Here is a 15,075-nt window from a genome sequence, read left to right as displayed (position 1 = left end):
GTCACAGCTGGATGGGGTACAGCCGTTACCATGGTTACAGTATTTGTGTGCCACTGATCGGTTACAGATGGAGCTGAGCGTTTCCACTTGTCAGTTGTAATTTGGTTGTTTAAGACCCAAAGCATGATGGGAACTATAGTTTCAAAACTGACAAAACTTTGGAAGTCAGAGACACCGAATAAATGCATATTATGACTTAAGCTGAGGATGTCTCACCCACTACTTTTCTTTACTCAAAGAGACTCAATTATCTCAAACATATAATTATTTGACACCCACATTGTTGTAAGGCTTCAAGTAAAGGCAGCGAGTTTAGTTTAAATCAAAACTGTTGATAGAATCAACTCGTGTTCTCGTGGTGCACATTGCTCATTTGTAACCATAATGTAAGTGGAAGCGGAAGTAAACTTGGATGAATAAGGGGGTTGAACTATTTCTTTGTCATTTCCCACATGTGTGAACTTGATTTTTCTAATTGAAGCGTTCTTAGAGTCCTCCATCTTCCTTTTTGTTTTTCCCTTAAACTTGAAAGTAAATCAAGTGTGTGTGTGTGTGTGTTTGTTAGTGAGAGAGGTGAGCAGTCGCGAGTTACCAAATGGATGAGATGGAGTCTGTTTCACTAAGGGAAGGGCTTGTGTGTGTGTGTGAGAGAGATGGAAAAAAGGCGGAGAGAGGGAAAGAGGGAGGGCCCACGGTTTTGAACAGATGTGGGCAGAGAGGGCTCATTTTCCCAGACTGCAAAGGAACACGGTGATACGTAGACTCGTGGAGTACACACCTCAAACTGGGGACACGCAGGACTTTTTATTTTGGTTCAAACGTCACGCGGCCTGTTCAAGATATGCAACGCCACAGCTGGAGGCGGATTGGAACCTGTTGCTCTCAGCGGCTGTCGCTTCATTAGTGGCTGAACAAATTGTTTGTGAACAGTCTCTTCTGCTCTTTCGGGGCGTGAAGAAAATCCGCAGGCCGCAGCTCTGGAAACCAGTTGGATATTTTCATTTTTCTGTCCCTGAGAACTCCACCCTCAGCCGCTCTTATTCATGCGCTGTTTTCCCCTGACTGAGTTGTGGTGTTCAAGAGAGAAAGGAGAGGCGGCTCACAGAGAGGTGGGCTACAGTTCACGATTCATCCGGGGAAAATGGTCTTGTGTTAACACGTCGGCGGCATGTATGAGAGACACAGGCGGAGGTACAGCTTCTGTGCCAAGGGAGAGAGGACTGTGGATGTGGTGCTGATTAAGGTAGGTGTGTGTGTGTGTGTGGGGGGGGGAGGGGGGGGGGGGGGGGGGTGGTGTCTCGTGAGTGAGTGAGCACATAAGCAATATAGATTGTTTGTTTGAATATTTAATACAACAGTTTGAAAGGACCTTGAAAAACATCAAAACCAAATAAAAGGTCTCACATGTCTGATTTAATGCTGATGTCTTACACTTTTGACAGAACATTGAACCGATATGGAGACGTCCATTTTGACCTTTTGTTCACTTTCTATTTCGTTATACAGGTATTGTAGCAAAATATCAGGCTATAAAATATCAGGTTTTTCTTCAATATCTGTCCAAACATAGTTTGAGCATTAACCTGTCAATCACAGTTGGCCCATGCTGTACAGAAGAAGACTTTAACTAGACATTGAGATTCTATTTTCTCATAGACCGTTATACAACATGACCAAAGGTTCTGCTGCTCAGTACAGAGAACCCAAGAAGCGGAGGTCGCCTCGTGGACGATACAGAGATGATTGGCCCCACCCACTGCAGCAGCAGAGACCTGATGAGTGGTGTCTCCCTTCATCTGGAGGATTTCACCACGCTGTTTATGCCTCCTCTCTTTAACACCGCGGCACACATGTGATTTTAGGTCTCTCATGTCTGATTGTGCCTTTTGAGGGTTTTGGACAGCTTCTCATTGTACGTGTCACACTGAGGCACACCTATATACATAATGAGTCTGAAGACACATGATTTACCATTTAGGCTTTTACACAATAAACAAACTGAGTTATTGCTGGCTCACTTTAACCATCAAGTGATCTTCACACTTTGACAGTTCTGTGCAAAAGATATGTACTTGAATCCTTGTTGAGTTCATTGGAGGCAGTTTTTGTTTCCGTGGTCAGTATGTCCATGCTCAGCCAAACATGCTGCTTGTCTTACATTAACTGGTATCACAGGAAGACTTTTAAAACGTAAAAACAAGAAAAAATGTTGACGATCACCATATTTATTGTGTGATACGGTTTGTGCAGAACTCCATTTTGAAAGACTCCTCTTCAGTGTGCTCTGTCAGTAAAGCTCACTGCTAAATACCAGCCCAGGCACGTCTTCCTGGCAAGTAAGGGACAAGTAAATGGTTGCATAACACGGCTTGGAACACACTTCAGATCACTGTCCTGTACATGTTGTTATTTTGGCTTCTTTAGCACCTTGCTGTAATACTGTGTGTGTCATTCAGGGAACACCCTGCAGTACCACATTGACTGATGTTTAACTTCTTCATCTGATGAGAAACAGGAGTTTCTCGCTGTTTACATTAATGCACCAGGAACTCTTTTAAAGCTAATAATCCTAATCCTATTCTAGGAAACTGGCTCATAAAATATGACCCAGTCCAACATTGTAACATGTAAAGGGGATGCTGCACCTTATATCAAGTATTTCCACAAACAAAAGTGTGTGGGGCGTCTGCATATCAGTTCAGTTATCATTTATTCAATAATCAGTGCAAGCTGCTTGACTATAGTTTACCGAATAGCTCATTACATTTGTTATAGTAGCTAAATCCAAAGGGATAATCATTTAATTTAAAGCAACCATTTTGTTTTTGATTTAACCTGCAACATATATGCAGATATTTACACATCTGGATCATCTCATGAGAAAAGGTCAAAGAAAACCGCCATGATTAGAGGACATTGAGGAAATGAAATGGGAAGAAGCCATCCTATAATGAGGATTCAACGCATGGGCAGCTCTGGTGGAGCTCGATCAAAAGCGCCCGTTGTCGCCTACTTGTTGGAGAGTCGCTCTTCTGTGGTTCCCCCAAGATGTTGATAACAGACAGAGCAAGCAACGTGGCGCCAAGACAACAGATCCATTGAGACGGGATTACAAGGGGACAAAGGACTCACTGGCTGGTTAAACAGTCGCACAATTAAATATGAAGTCATTCAGATGGCTCGGCCTACAGGAGTTGCACAACAGACCAGTGGAGGAGGGAATTTAAAATCCATTGCTTCTAAAACATGTCAGGTTGTTCACGTCCAACCCCTCCTTTAGTTTTGAGTGTTCCTTCAGAATAAGAGTGACAGTTTGACAGTAGAATCCACACATTTCTGATTATCTCACGAGTGTCCCACCTCACTTCTATCTCCCTTTTTGTCCTGGAGACGCGCACATTGCCCACAGTACAGGTGTTTTCTAAGTGTACTGGCACTCGACCCGCACAAAGCTGCTACCGCGGATGATTGTTTCCGATAGTTGTCGCCGTGTGTGTTGCTGACAGAGGCCTCATTGAGAAGGCCTCCTACGTTTTCTGTGATATTACGCAGGAAGCTGCTGACTCTGGTTGCAGGGGGTGGAACAGTCGTCCACTTTGTGACAAACACAGTCACATGAAGAGATTATATAATATTTATGAGGGGTTCTGTATAGATGGTTGTTTGGGTTTGTGAAATGTATTGAATAAACAAAGAATGAAATGAGCTTGGTTGTGTTTATCAGAGAAATGACTATTCTACAATCCTTTTCTTCCTTAGATCCAGAGGGAGAGAGATGTTTTCTGTCCACAACCCAACACAGAGTCAACATGTACAGGTAAAGTCTTAAACTACTACCTTTTTTATAGCTTCTCACTGGTGGTATTTAGTCATTTAAATTCAAATCATTGGTGCAGCGACGGACCGGTGTCCGTTTTTTGAAAGTGATATAATTGATTCAGTTTTTTCTAAGAAATGTCAATGTGAAGCCCAGGTGAGAGTAGAAAATGTGGTAAATATATTGCACACTTAAACACACATAAAAGCTTTTTTGTGTGTTTAAGTGTGCAATAACTTAAGCCTTGATATTGCTGTGGGCCAAGCAGCCACTGGACTACAGCAACACTACTTTGACTTTATTATTCATCACTCAGGAGACGAGTAACCTCACTTTAGCAACCGGGCGTCAAGTATCCAATTACCTACTGCACAACAAACACATTTCCCTTTCTCGCTTCCATCACTGACCCGGCCAGGTGTTTGTTTCTTCTCCTTCCTACTCTTTCTGTTTCTCCAGACGGAGGGGACTGTGTGTCTGTGTGTTTGCTGCACACAGACAAAGACGGTGCGAAAGTCAACGCCGAACTGGATGACGGTGTCTTTAAAAAGGTAAGAAGCATATTGGGTAGGAGCTGTTGGATGGTTTTCTTCTTTTGCGCTATACTAAAAATGCACCAGGGTAAGGGGGGAAAAAGGTTTGGGTGAGACAAGTGTTACCCTCTACCTCTCCGCTGCTTGGCAGGAAGCGGAGGAAAACCTGGTCACGGGCCCAAACTCGGAGTCCTCACAGTAGGTCAGGGAGCGATGAGCATTTTTACACCACATATAGACGTTGGTGAATGCTACAGCTCAGTGTGACTCACTGGTTCTGGATGAGGCCTTTTTCCACTGACCTTTCTCACAATCCTGCAACTCCAGAGACGACAGAACCATGTCTTAGAGGATCCTTTGAAATCGGACCCCGAGCACTCAACTTTCGAAGCAATAGCTTTTGGGAGGGATTGTAAGGGGAGGAGTCTGTGTATGTGGAGCACTTGAGTCTGAGAATACCAGAAATATAACGCAGCACTTTGTAAGACATTTCCACTAGAAGCCACAGTGTCACCAGCCGCACTCGCTGAAGAAATAGAAGCTAACTTTTGGAAAACGGAAGAGGCGATTTGCGAGAGAAGCAGACAGAGGAGTCTACATTCTGCTTTTGGATGTCAAAGCCAATCAGCAGCGAATACAGGTCCAAAAGATGCCTGCCGATCACAGTGTAACAGACTCGTTAAAAGAGGAAATGATGGCACGAGAGTCTGCATATTTGTATCATTCTTTTAAGGACCTCGTGTTGTTTGGTCTAAGGGCTTCATCCTTCTGATCAGCTGTCTTGTTTTCCCCTCCAGCCCAGAGACCCTCCGCCTTTCAATGGACACAGGGATAGAGGGGTTCGAGTCTCCAGGACCTCCAACAATGATGAGGGGGCTGTGTCGGGGGGGGCACCTGACGCTGTGACCCCTCGGAGCTCCAGGTTGTGCTGGAAGTCCAAAACAGAAGACAGAGGTAAGACACGCCATTTGTTCCTACTTTTGCAAGTTTCCGTTTTTGGAATGTGTCTTCTTTTCAAGTGATGTATTTATCATTTGAATAAATCTTTCAGTTCAAATATGTAAATGCATAAAACAGTCAGCTTTACTATTAAATGTGATTTAAAATGAGCGTATCTGAATAACTAACTCCTAAAGATCCATTCTGCTATTCATTATGCTTTCTGTAGTTTTATGAATTACTCTTTAATTCTACATGTACTAAGACTTCCACACAAGTTCTGTCTCTTATGTTCTGAGGGTAATAATGAGTAAACATCACGCAATGAACACCTGTAACTAACTCAAATGTTAGAGAACTTGCTGTGATCTTGTTTTGGAAATGGCCCGTGTGGGGGCACATCTCGTCGAGGGTTAACGTGCCCTCTATGAACCCCTGTTACTGTCTATGTTTAATAGGGAATGAAGCCATAAAGAAGCAAATGCGTTAATCGTTTTGTATTCTGATATCAATCCAAGGAGGAGGACGAGAAGGAGGGACGGAAGGAGGCGGAGCAGAAGAAGAAGAGAAAAAAGACCAGCTTCCAGAGAATCCCCTCTCCTCCGCGGTCCTGCGAGCCTCCCTGTGCTCCTCGTCTCCGTTGCGTCGCCACAGCTGGGAGCCGACCAGGACCAATGCCGCCGCGCATGTAGATGTTGCACAGCGCAGGTAACAGATCCATCTCAAAAGAGGAGTACAACTTCTTAACTCCCTCAGGGCGTCTGAGCGGCATCGTCCTTCTATCTCTATTCTGTCTGTTCCTTCACCTTCTCCACTTTGTGTGGAAAGATACGCCTCATGTCATATTACTAACAACGCATACGAAACCTGGACGCCACCCAGATTAAACAAAAATGTACGCCGATGGTCACATGATACCAATATCAACTAGCCTGCCATTCTAGTAATCACAAAATGTGATGTTTTAAGCACACAAGCTGCAGTTTGACTGCATGAGTAGGGTTTCATAATAGTGCGGTAATGCGTAGATGGCGATATGTCTCTGTATGTCATCCACGTTATTGGGGGCCCTGTCACACACCGGCCCCCCCAGGTCCATAATATTTCAGAGTCTCAAAGATCTTTTCTTGAAGCTATCTTGGTATTTTACAACCTATTCCTAGACCTGACACACTAGTACTGTGGACTAACCCTAACCTGTATGAGGACAGGTTGAACCTGGCCTGCATGGACACTTGTTTATTCACATCCAACAATTGTGTGGCTTTAGCATGGAAGTACACCTCCATCGCCGTCTGTCCACTGACGGTCCACTTGTCCCTTGTCTCAGCTCTTTGAGAGGTCTTCCAGGAGAGGGGCAGAGAGCCAAGCCGCCCCTCCACCGGAGAAGGTACAGCTTCCTCCGTCACATGCACGCCCACGTTTGGCCTCTGTGTTTCCCCCCACACAGACACTCATGCAGGGACCAGGGACAGAATGCATGACAGAGAGGGTGTGGGTTAGGGTGAGGGTAGAAAAGACGTTCTCCTCGCTTTGTCGTTCCATATTGCTCACGGGAACATCTACAGCCACCATGGTATCCACTGGTGGATCTGTATCACTTCCATCAGTGGGATCACTGGCTTCTATCTCCATAGTGAGGCGAATGCCTTCCCGCTTCATGTTCCACCCGGGAAGAGTTTGATCTTTAGTTTAGTCTCAACATTTTGTCTGAAAATGCAATGACAGGAAAACATTTTTTGGGACTTTTTGACTTCAGAAATGCAAAAGGAATCTTCCCACTGTCATTTAAAGCAACATGAATCCAGTTACCAGGTTATTGTTTGCTCAAAGCACATCCCAATCCATCAAACTAAATTTGATGATGTGTTTCTGCTTTGTCTGCATAAACGTGTTCCCACTTAAGACATTTTAATGCAACCTGCCGGATCAGATTGTGATCTTTTCTGTGGGCAACGGGTAGCTGTGAAAGGTTGATGAACACATTTCATTTCTAAGAATTTTATTTTTGCTGCTTTCGCTGTAAGCACACTGGTTTAATGTAAGACCAGCTAGCAAAACCCTGCTGATTCGATGACTAAAACCTTTTTTGATAAACTGTTCCCAATAAAAGTAGCGCTGTTATTTAGTTAATAAAAAGCTTTTATTTTAAAGCAGACCCAAGGCACAAAAGACACTACATTAACCGATGCAAGGCATCGGCCACTGAGGGGCCTCATGTACTAACGCTACAGCGCACTAGTCAATGCACACTGATGCACAAGTAACATCGACTTTGTTGTCACTGAACTTTAGTTTTTGCTGTTTTTGTCTGATCCATGATCGAAAGAGAGGAGGTCCGTTTAAATACTCGTAATGTGCTGTATAAATACGCCGTAATGTGAAGTATCACAGCGCGTTGCCTGCTGATAACAGCTGATAACGTTTGCAAATGTACGTACATGAGAGCATCTGTCATCATGACTCCACCATCTTTAATATCATTCTGCATTCATACATTAAACATCTGATCCACCCTCTCTATATTCATCCACCCTTCACCCCTCCGCTTGTCCAGCATGAGCTGGTGTCCATCCAACCTGCGTCCCCCTGATCAGCAGCAAATAGGCAGCAGAAGGTAATCCGCATCGGTGCTATCTTAGGTTTCCCCTCAGGGGTCACAGCGTAGACATGATGTCAAATGCAAGTGTTGTGTCTGCACCCCCTACCATGCAGCTACAGCCTGGAGGGTCTGGAGGTGGAGAAGGCCGCGCTGCGAGCTCACTGCCCCAGCCTCGGCGAGCAGGAGGAGAGGGCCGCGATGAGGAGTTCACGCCTGGACAGCCAGGAGAGAGGCTCGCTGGTCTCCCTCACCGAGGAGGAGCAGGAGGGAGACGCAAGCAGCATGAGCGGCCAGGTGTGTGTGTGTGTTTGTGTGTGTGTGCGCTTGTAGTGGTACAAGAGGTATTGCCTGCTCAAGATTACAAATCCACCGTATGTTCAGTAACTGAACTGGGGATCTAATGCTATATCGATATAATCCATCACATCAGGTACTGTCAGTGACAAACAGCTGCCCTGCTATGTTCCATCACCAAACCCTCACCAAATCCATCTCCATGGTCGCCATCAGTCCCCGCGATATAGATGGTGAGTCATTATTTTACCTCATGGCCCCCATTGACCCTTTCGGCCTCTTTTTACTTTACATGAAGTTGTGCTCTTTAAACTTGTGCGGAAAATTGTTCTTCTGCTTCCCTGTTGTTCATCCCGCTGCATCCCGTTGCCCCCCCCCCCGCCCCTTTAGTGAGCAGATTTCCTTCATCAAAGCGCAGAATCCGTTTCTCCCTCAGCATCTCTCCGCTCCTCCCTAAAAGTAGACGCTTCTTTGCTATTGGCTCCTCCTCCAGCGATGAGGAGGAGGAGGGAGGGAGTAAGTATGATGAATGTAGACGTGGTGTCGCTTTGTCTCGCCCGTGTGGTGTCCTGTAACACCGTCCAACAAAACCAACTAAAATTGTGTGCGAATCAGATTTATTGTAAACTGCCGTTTGATATCCCGCATTCTATCACCTGTCACTAGTACCTTAATGCCCCATGACCCCCACATACGGTCCCCTACCCCGGACGCCTCCTGGGGAAACAGTCCTGAAACAGCTTCCCCTCTTTGTTTCCCATGGTCAACTGTGTTTTTACTCAACGACTTCCTAATCATTCAGCCATTATCTCAGCACTTGAGTTGTCACTGGATCAAATTCTGATAGTGAATTTGTCCATGAATACTGGCATGTATGAACATGTATGCTGCAACATGGCGTGTTGTGGCAGCTGTGTCTGATCAGATGATGTCTTGTCTGCTCTTGTAGGGGTCAGTGCATTCTCCAATAACTCCGGGTCCCTGGAATACAGGTAGGAAGGCAAACTGATATGGCCAAAAGAGTTTCACTGTGTTGTTGGGAACAGTCTTTTTACGTGGAAACACCTGAAAAAATATAAATAATAAATGGTGACATAATTAAAGTGAGATTGTTTCATACCTCTGCACTGGCAGAGAATGGGATAGCACAGTTGTCTCATTTTCATGAAAGTGATGGACCTCCTCAGATGTGTTGCATACTTCCACTTAAACTCATAAAAAGTCTCTGCGTCTTCTCTAAGAAGGGGATTTAGTAACAGGGACGTCCACCATTGGTTTGTGGACTGGGGTTTGACCCCCTCAGTTCAGCTTTTGTCCCGTTGTCAACTTGGTTTCTTGCAACCAGGACCGACGAAAGAAGGTGGAGCTACAATAATACACTGACCGTTTCAGGCAACCCAAGAGGTTATAATTACCTGTCATGAACTAAAGCTCCCACACCAGGCAACCTGTCAATCAAAGGGTAGCCCCACCCTAAAGCCTCGACTCTAAAACTCTCAGTTACTAAATGAACATCATGCTGAATTGAAGAAAACTTGAAACCATGAACTCATCTTTGTTCAATGTTTACTGAGGGAATAAGTAATTTTGGGTTGTCCCTTCTATACAAGTCCCACTCTGAGTCAATAGAGAGAATTTGCATTAGCTATGAACAGAAACTTTAGTGTTTGGAGGAGCACTGTAGTATTCACCAGTAGCGACAATGATTGAATGATCAAGTTTTTACAAAATGAGAACACTGCTCTACATCAGCGTTACAAAAAAGTATGCAATAAGTTTCAAATGAGTAGTCTTTGGTATGTGTGTTAAAGCGGATTGTCTCTGTTAGTATTTCCGAGGAGGAGCCGGGACCTCTACGGAGCGAAGCCGAGGCAAAAGGAGGACCTAAAATCAGCCGGACGTTTAGCTACATCCGCAACAAGATGACCAAGAAAAGCAAGGTGAGAACACGTACAACTAGTTACATCCGTGTGAACGCACATGTGATTCTTGTGATTCACACCACAGCTGGGGAAGTAACAATATATTTTCCCATGACGACACATCACACAAGTGGTTGTTAAACAAGTGCTTATCTTCCATAACAGTGCACTGCTTGGATTAGACTAGAGGACAAACACAATGACTACTAGAATGCCTTTTTAAGATGACAACAATTCTGTAGGAGTCTTCAAGTCAAACCGTGAAAGAGGAACTTGTGTGTGTGCGCATTTGCACAGCTGTTAGATGATAGCTCACTTCCTTATTTAAAATCAGACAATCGCAACTTGCACAAAATTGCTAAATCCTAAAGACGATGACGACAGAATGCTCAGACAGAGAAAGAAACCCAGAGAGCAGGAGTCTTCTGTGGATTAGAAGAAGAGAGGCAGACAGCCAGAGACGAGGGGGACAGGAGAAGGACACGCGAGGACAGTTAAAGCCATGCCTCATAGGAGGCTCACTATGTCTGTGAGGTGGAGAGGAAAAAACAAATCGGAAGAGGTAAGATGTGTGTGTCAGTGTGTCAGACAGTGTGTCAGACTTTTGGGGTACATGTAAAGGACTTAAGGCCAGCTCATTTGGACCTGCTCGTCGTATTGGGGAAAGATTCATTGTGTATGGGTGTTTCCAGGAGTTGAATGAAAAGTATTAAATGCGTGTTTGGTAGAAGGCTGCAGCAGTGATGATGATGGTGAAGATAAAAAATGGAGCAATCCAGTGATTCGCAGGAGATACAGTGTCTTTTAATAAGTCTGCAGAGGGTGGGCCACAGGTGCAATAAGGCGTAAGGACCATTGCTTGAAGCCCTGTTCAGAATGCTTGCAGGTCTCTCACCGTTAGGACCCAGTTGACCCAACCACAGCGCCCACGAATCACTTTAATGAAAGGTTACAAAGTCTGCTCCATTCTAACATCAGAAAGGCGTTGAGGGAGTCCGATAGTGAACTATCCTTGAGGGTATGAATGATGAGCAACAAAGTCTACATGGAAAGACCCTCATCTCTGGTGAGATGGTGGAGCGAAGTAATAGCAAAATACGACATAGTACTCAACCAAAGTTAACTCTCATGAGCTGAGAAGACGGCCTGTCAGTATTCACCATCAGGTCCACAACTTGGTTAATAACTTCTTACAGTCCACAGACGCTGGACCATTTCAAGGAATATAACAAATGTAGGTCTGTGAAATTAAATAGAAAACCCCTTCAATTGAAAGGATTTTGATGACAAAAAAATGTATATTATGGATGAGTTATTTCAACAACAAAAGTAGACCAGAATGTTTTTTTATTGATTTCCATCTTTCTTGTGTGCAGGAGAAGGAGCGGAAAGGCGAGCGGGAGCGTGAGAGTAAAGAGAGAGAAAAGAAGAGTGCAAGTGGTCACCTCTTCCTCCCAGTCAGTCCCTCTCCGTCCACGGCCTGTCAGCACTGCAGCAAACTCCTGAACAACAAGGAAACGTTCCTTTGCAGCAGTAAGGCTCGCTCCGTCTCCTTCTCTCCTCCTTGTCTCCTACTCCTTAGGAGTCTCCCAGTCGGGTGGCTCTCTTGTTTCCCTTTACCTGCCTTATCAGGGTTTGTGAAGAGAGCCTCCTAAAGGTTATTATCCTAGACAGTAACCACATAAAGTCCCCTTCTTCATCCTCGTTGCGTCTTAACATAACATTTACTACAGGCAACTTTCATATGATGTTGATTTTGCCGTTGCCTTTGGAAAAAAGTTGTTTTCTTACCGAGCGCCAGATTCCCTTTAGACAACCCTCCACTTGAAAGGGTCGAGTCATGTGTAGAATATCTCAATCTCCATCTCGAGGTGATGTAGACATACATATGAACAAACGGCGTGTGTCACAATGGTCACAGTTGTGGTGGCCTCAAGAGCAGTAACCCACAGGAAGTTGTGTGTATGATGACAGCGTTTCTTCGTGTCTTACAGTCTGTTGCATCACTCAAGTGGGCCTCTGTGTGTGTTGTTATTGTCATAGTTACTAGAGCAGCGTTGGCAGAGTGTGTGTATGAATGTGGCTTTACGGTAGCCAAGAGGAGGACCAGGGATCTAGATTTCTCTCACTGTTGGGTTATTGTGGAATCTTTGCCCAATAATGCCAAAAATATCACTGACTTTTTTTCAATTTTTTTCTCCACGGACGTCCTCTTTTATCTGAAGCAAAGGCTTTGCTCCCTGGGGTTCCCCGAGTTTCCATCAGCAGGGCAGATATGAACTCGCTGTGGTCCTGGCCTGTTTGTGTGTTTATTATATGGAGACAGTCCCTATGAGCTGGTCCACGGAGAACTGCGGCGAATAAACCGCGTCTGGAATTGGTGCCAACATGTTTTCTCAGAGGCTCTTTGGGTACCAGCAGGTCCACGGAGAGAGTTTCTTCATTGAGCCGCTTGTGTCATGGGCCATGTGTTTTTTTTCTCACTTTCCTTCAACGCGCTGAATCAACTCGTCCAAAAAGTGGAAAAATGCCTGTTTCTAATGATGGTTATGTGATGTTTGCAGACTGTGGGGCCCATGTACATAAGTGCTGCAGGGAAAGTCTGCCCATCTGTACAAAGAGCAAAACAAAGGTACGTCTAACACTCACATGAGCAACTAGTGATGGTGTCATGTTGGAGCAGGAAACACGTTTTCCACACTGCCTCTAAAGATGTCCTGTGTTTGCTTGCAGCAGCAGTTGCTGGTGCCCGAAGCTGCTCCGGGGTCAGCTGTGAACATGAGGAGTAAATGTAAACTATTTTATACTGAAGATATACAAAGTGTATCTTGACTGCTGGTATAGTGAGTCCTGAATGTGCACTTTGATGTTCCCGTTCAGCCACATCTTCAGCATCATCTGTATCCTCCACGTCTTCCTCATTGTCGCGGGAACGCTGGTCCACAGCAACCAGCCCTGACGACCAGCTCCCTTTGATTTTCCCACGAAGACACCCCAATCTCTTCAATCCACACAGCAACCTGGCAAAGAGCATCTCCACCAGCAACATAGCAGGGTGAGAAACCTCATACACACCTCCCTGTACCTCTCTTTGTGGGACAGTTAATGCCATAAAGCGTTCCCTGGCTTTTAGACTTAACCATCACTCCTAAAGGCCTGACCCCAAAACTTACCTTAACCTTATCTTATTGTGACCCGCCCCTTAAAGCCAAGTCTGAGCCCTCAAGCAGACCTTAAAGTGTTCTCACTGCCCAAATTGTCCTCACTCTTCAGCTCTAAGAACAGGTCCTCACAAAGATGGACACACGCGTCTACATACACAGCTGAAAGTGTTTATTTATTTACCATGGTAAACATGATCTCCCTCTATGTTATCATGATACTTATACGAATGCCTGTGTTATAGTGGAACTGCCCTGACAGATTATTTGGGTGTGCTCATTCATTGAATTCTGTTTTGTTCTCTGTAGGTTAGACGAAGTTTCACTGAAAGGCTTGAAGTTTCTTTCCCAGTCCACCGACTCTCTGCACAAGGGGGGCAAAGTCAATGCCTCGACTGAGTCCCTCACGGATGAAGGTAGCGTACTCCCACACTGTGAATACTTGTAGAAAAACTGACTGTGGATATGAGTGGATGTCGCGTCTGCATTTCCTTCCACTGTACAATGTATAATCCAAAATATTGCAGTTAAAGGCACCGCTCTCTTGCATGTGGAGACAGACGGGAAGGTGTGATCATGGAGCTGGGCATGGCATATCCAGGTCCCGCCCCCGCACTCCCGCCTCACCCAATCGCAAGTCGAGTTTGTCCACAGCTCGCTAACATGAGAGCCACCGAGCTGCTGCATTAGCACTGCGGTAGCTGCGGTAACAGCTAAGCGTATTGATCATAGAGAAATCATACATTTATGATCAAATGAAAGCAATTGGCAATCCAATGGTTCTTCCAAATGAGGGGAAATGTTGCTAACTAGCGACATGGTCAGTGAACCATGTTAATATCTTAATACCTTAGCTGTCATGATGCCCCGTCCCATCCTCACAGCATCAAAAAAATCCTTCAATGACAGAAACATCTGTTGGAAAAAACATTATTAATATTTCCTTTAATTTTTTTCTCTTTTCTGTTGGAAGGGGTGAAGTTAATCACCTGTACTGCAGGCAGCCACCGGGGGGCGATGAGGATGTTTTGATTTCATGCTGTTCATGCCTTCCATTTTTATATACAGAAAGTCTCTGATGTGGACTCATCCTTGTGTGTGTGCGAAGGTACCGAGATGATGGACAGCCAGCTGATGGGAGAGTTTGAGTGCGACACTAAAGATCTGGAAGCCGATTCTTGGAGCGGCACAATGGATAAGAAGTTCTTGAAAATGTTAAAGAAAGACGAAATCAAGAAACAAGACGTCATCTATGGTAACGTAAAAAGGATGGTCTTCATAATCATGCGTCAATGCGCCTAGCTTGTCCACACACAGAGATAAGAGTCCCCTCTCTCCACAGAGTTGTACCAGACAGAGTTCCACCATGTGAGGACACTGAAGATCATGTCTGAAGTTTACTACAAAGGTCTTCAGAAAGAGCTGCAGCTCGACTCTCAAACTCTGGACAAGGTGACGGACGTACCAAAGAGCAGTGCCACCTGTGGACAAGCGTATCTGCAATATTAATGACAAAAGCATCATGAAAATGCACACATGGAGAGCCAGTCTATTGATAGTTTTTCTCCTGTAGATTTTCCCTGTTTTGGACGACATGTTGGACACGCACACACATTTCCTCACCCTGCTCCTGGAGAGAAAGAAAGCTTCATCAACAGAGGGACAAAACAACAACAACTTCCTCATCTTCAGCATCGGGGACGTGCTGCTCAACCAGGTGAGCGAGACTTAGAGAGGCTGCAGGAAGGAGACCACATGCTGCGCTGGTGCCAGCTCCCTTCCTGAGAGGAATTAAGACATACAGGTT

General features: G+C 45.1%; 1 protein-coding gene across 7 annotated transcripts in view; it reads left to right on the top strand.

The window, feature by feature from the left end:
• Positions 1 to 15,075, top strand: part of akap13 (A-kinase anchoring protein 13) — a 60,612-nt gene that overhangs the window by 36,322 nt on the left and 9,215 nt on the right. For 3 of the 7 annotated variants that reach the window (XM_037452176.2, XM_037452179.2, XM_037452175.2), the window contains exons 12-29: positions 3,760 to 3,817; positions 4,277 to 4,368; positions 5,148 to 5,304; positions 5,808 to 5,997; positions 6,560 to 6,679; positions 7,847 to 7,906; positions 8,005 to 8,185; positions 8,322 to 8,418; positions 9,135 to 9,177; positions 10,014 to 10,125; positions 11,484 to 11,640; positions 12,672 to 12,739; positions 12,841 to 12,898; positions 12,988 to 13,162; positions 13,578 to 13,684; positions 14,377 to 14,523; positions 14,611 to 14,720; positions 14,842 to 14,985. In XM_037452176.2, the coding sequence (XP_037308073.2) occupies positions 3,760 to 3,817; positions 4,277 to 4,368; positions 5,148 to 5,304; positions 5,808 to 5,997; positions 6,560 to 6,679; positions 7,847 to 7,906; positions 8,005 to 8,185; positions 8,322 to 8,418; positions 9,135 to 9,177; positions 10,014 to 10,125; positions 11,484 to 11,640; positions 12,672 to 12,739; positions 12,841 to 12,898; positions 12,988 to 13,162; positions 13,578 to 13,684; positions 14,377 to 14,523; positions 14,611 to 14,720; positions 14,842 to 14,985 (2,076 nt within the window). The remainder of the gene's footprint in view (positions 1 to 3,759; positions 3,818 to 4,276; positions 4,369 to 5,147; positions 5,305 to 5,807; positions 5,998 to 6,559; positions 6,680 to 7,846; positions 7,907 to 8,004; positions 8,186 to 8,321; positions 8,419 to 9,134; positions 9,178 to 10,013; positions 10,126 to 11,483; positions 11,641 to 12,671; positions 12,740 to 12,840; positions 12,899 to 12,987; positions 13,163 to 13,577; positions 13,685 to 14,376; positions 14,524 to 14,610; positions 14,721 to 14,841; positions 14,986 to 15,075) is intronic. The other 4 variants (XM_037452180.2, XM_037452177.2, XM_037452182.2 and 1 more) reach the window with 4 other exon arrangements.

Source organism: Pungitius pungitius, chromosome 6, assembly GCF_949316345.1.
Source record: "Pungitius pungitius chromosome 6, fPunPun2.1, whole genome shotgun sequence".
Lineage (NCBI taxonomy): Eukaryota > Metazoa > Chordata > Actinopteri > Perciformes > Gasterosteidae > Pungitius > Pungitius pungitius.
The sequence above is the reverse complement of the archived record's forward strand: the minus strand, read 5'-3'. Positions and strand labels throughout refer to the sequence as shown.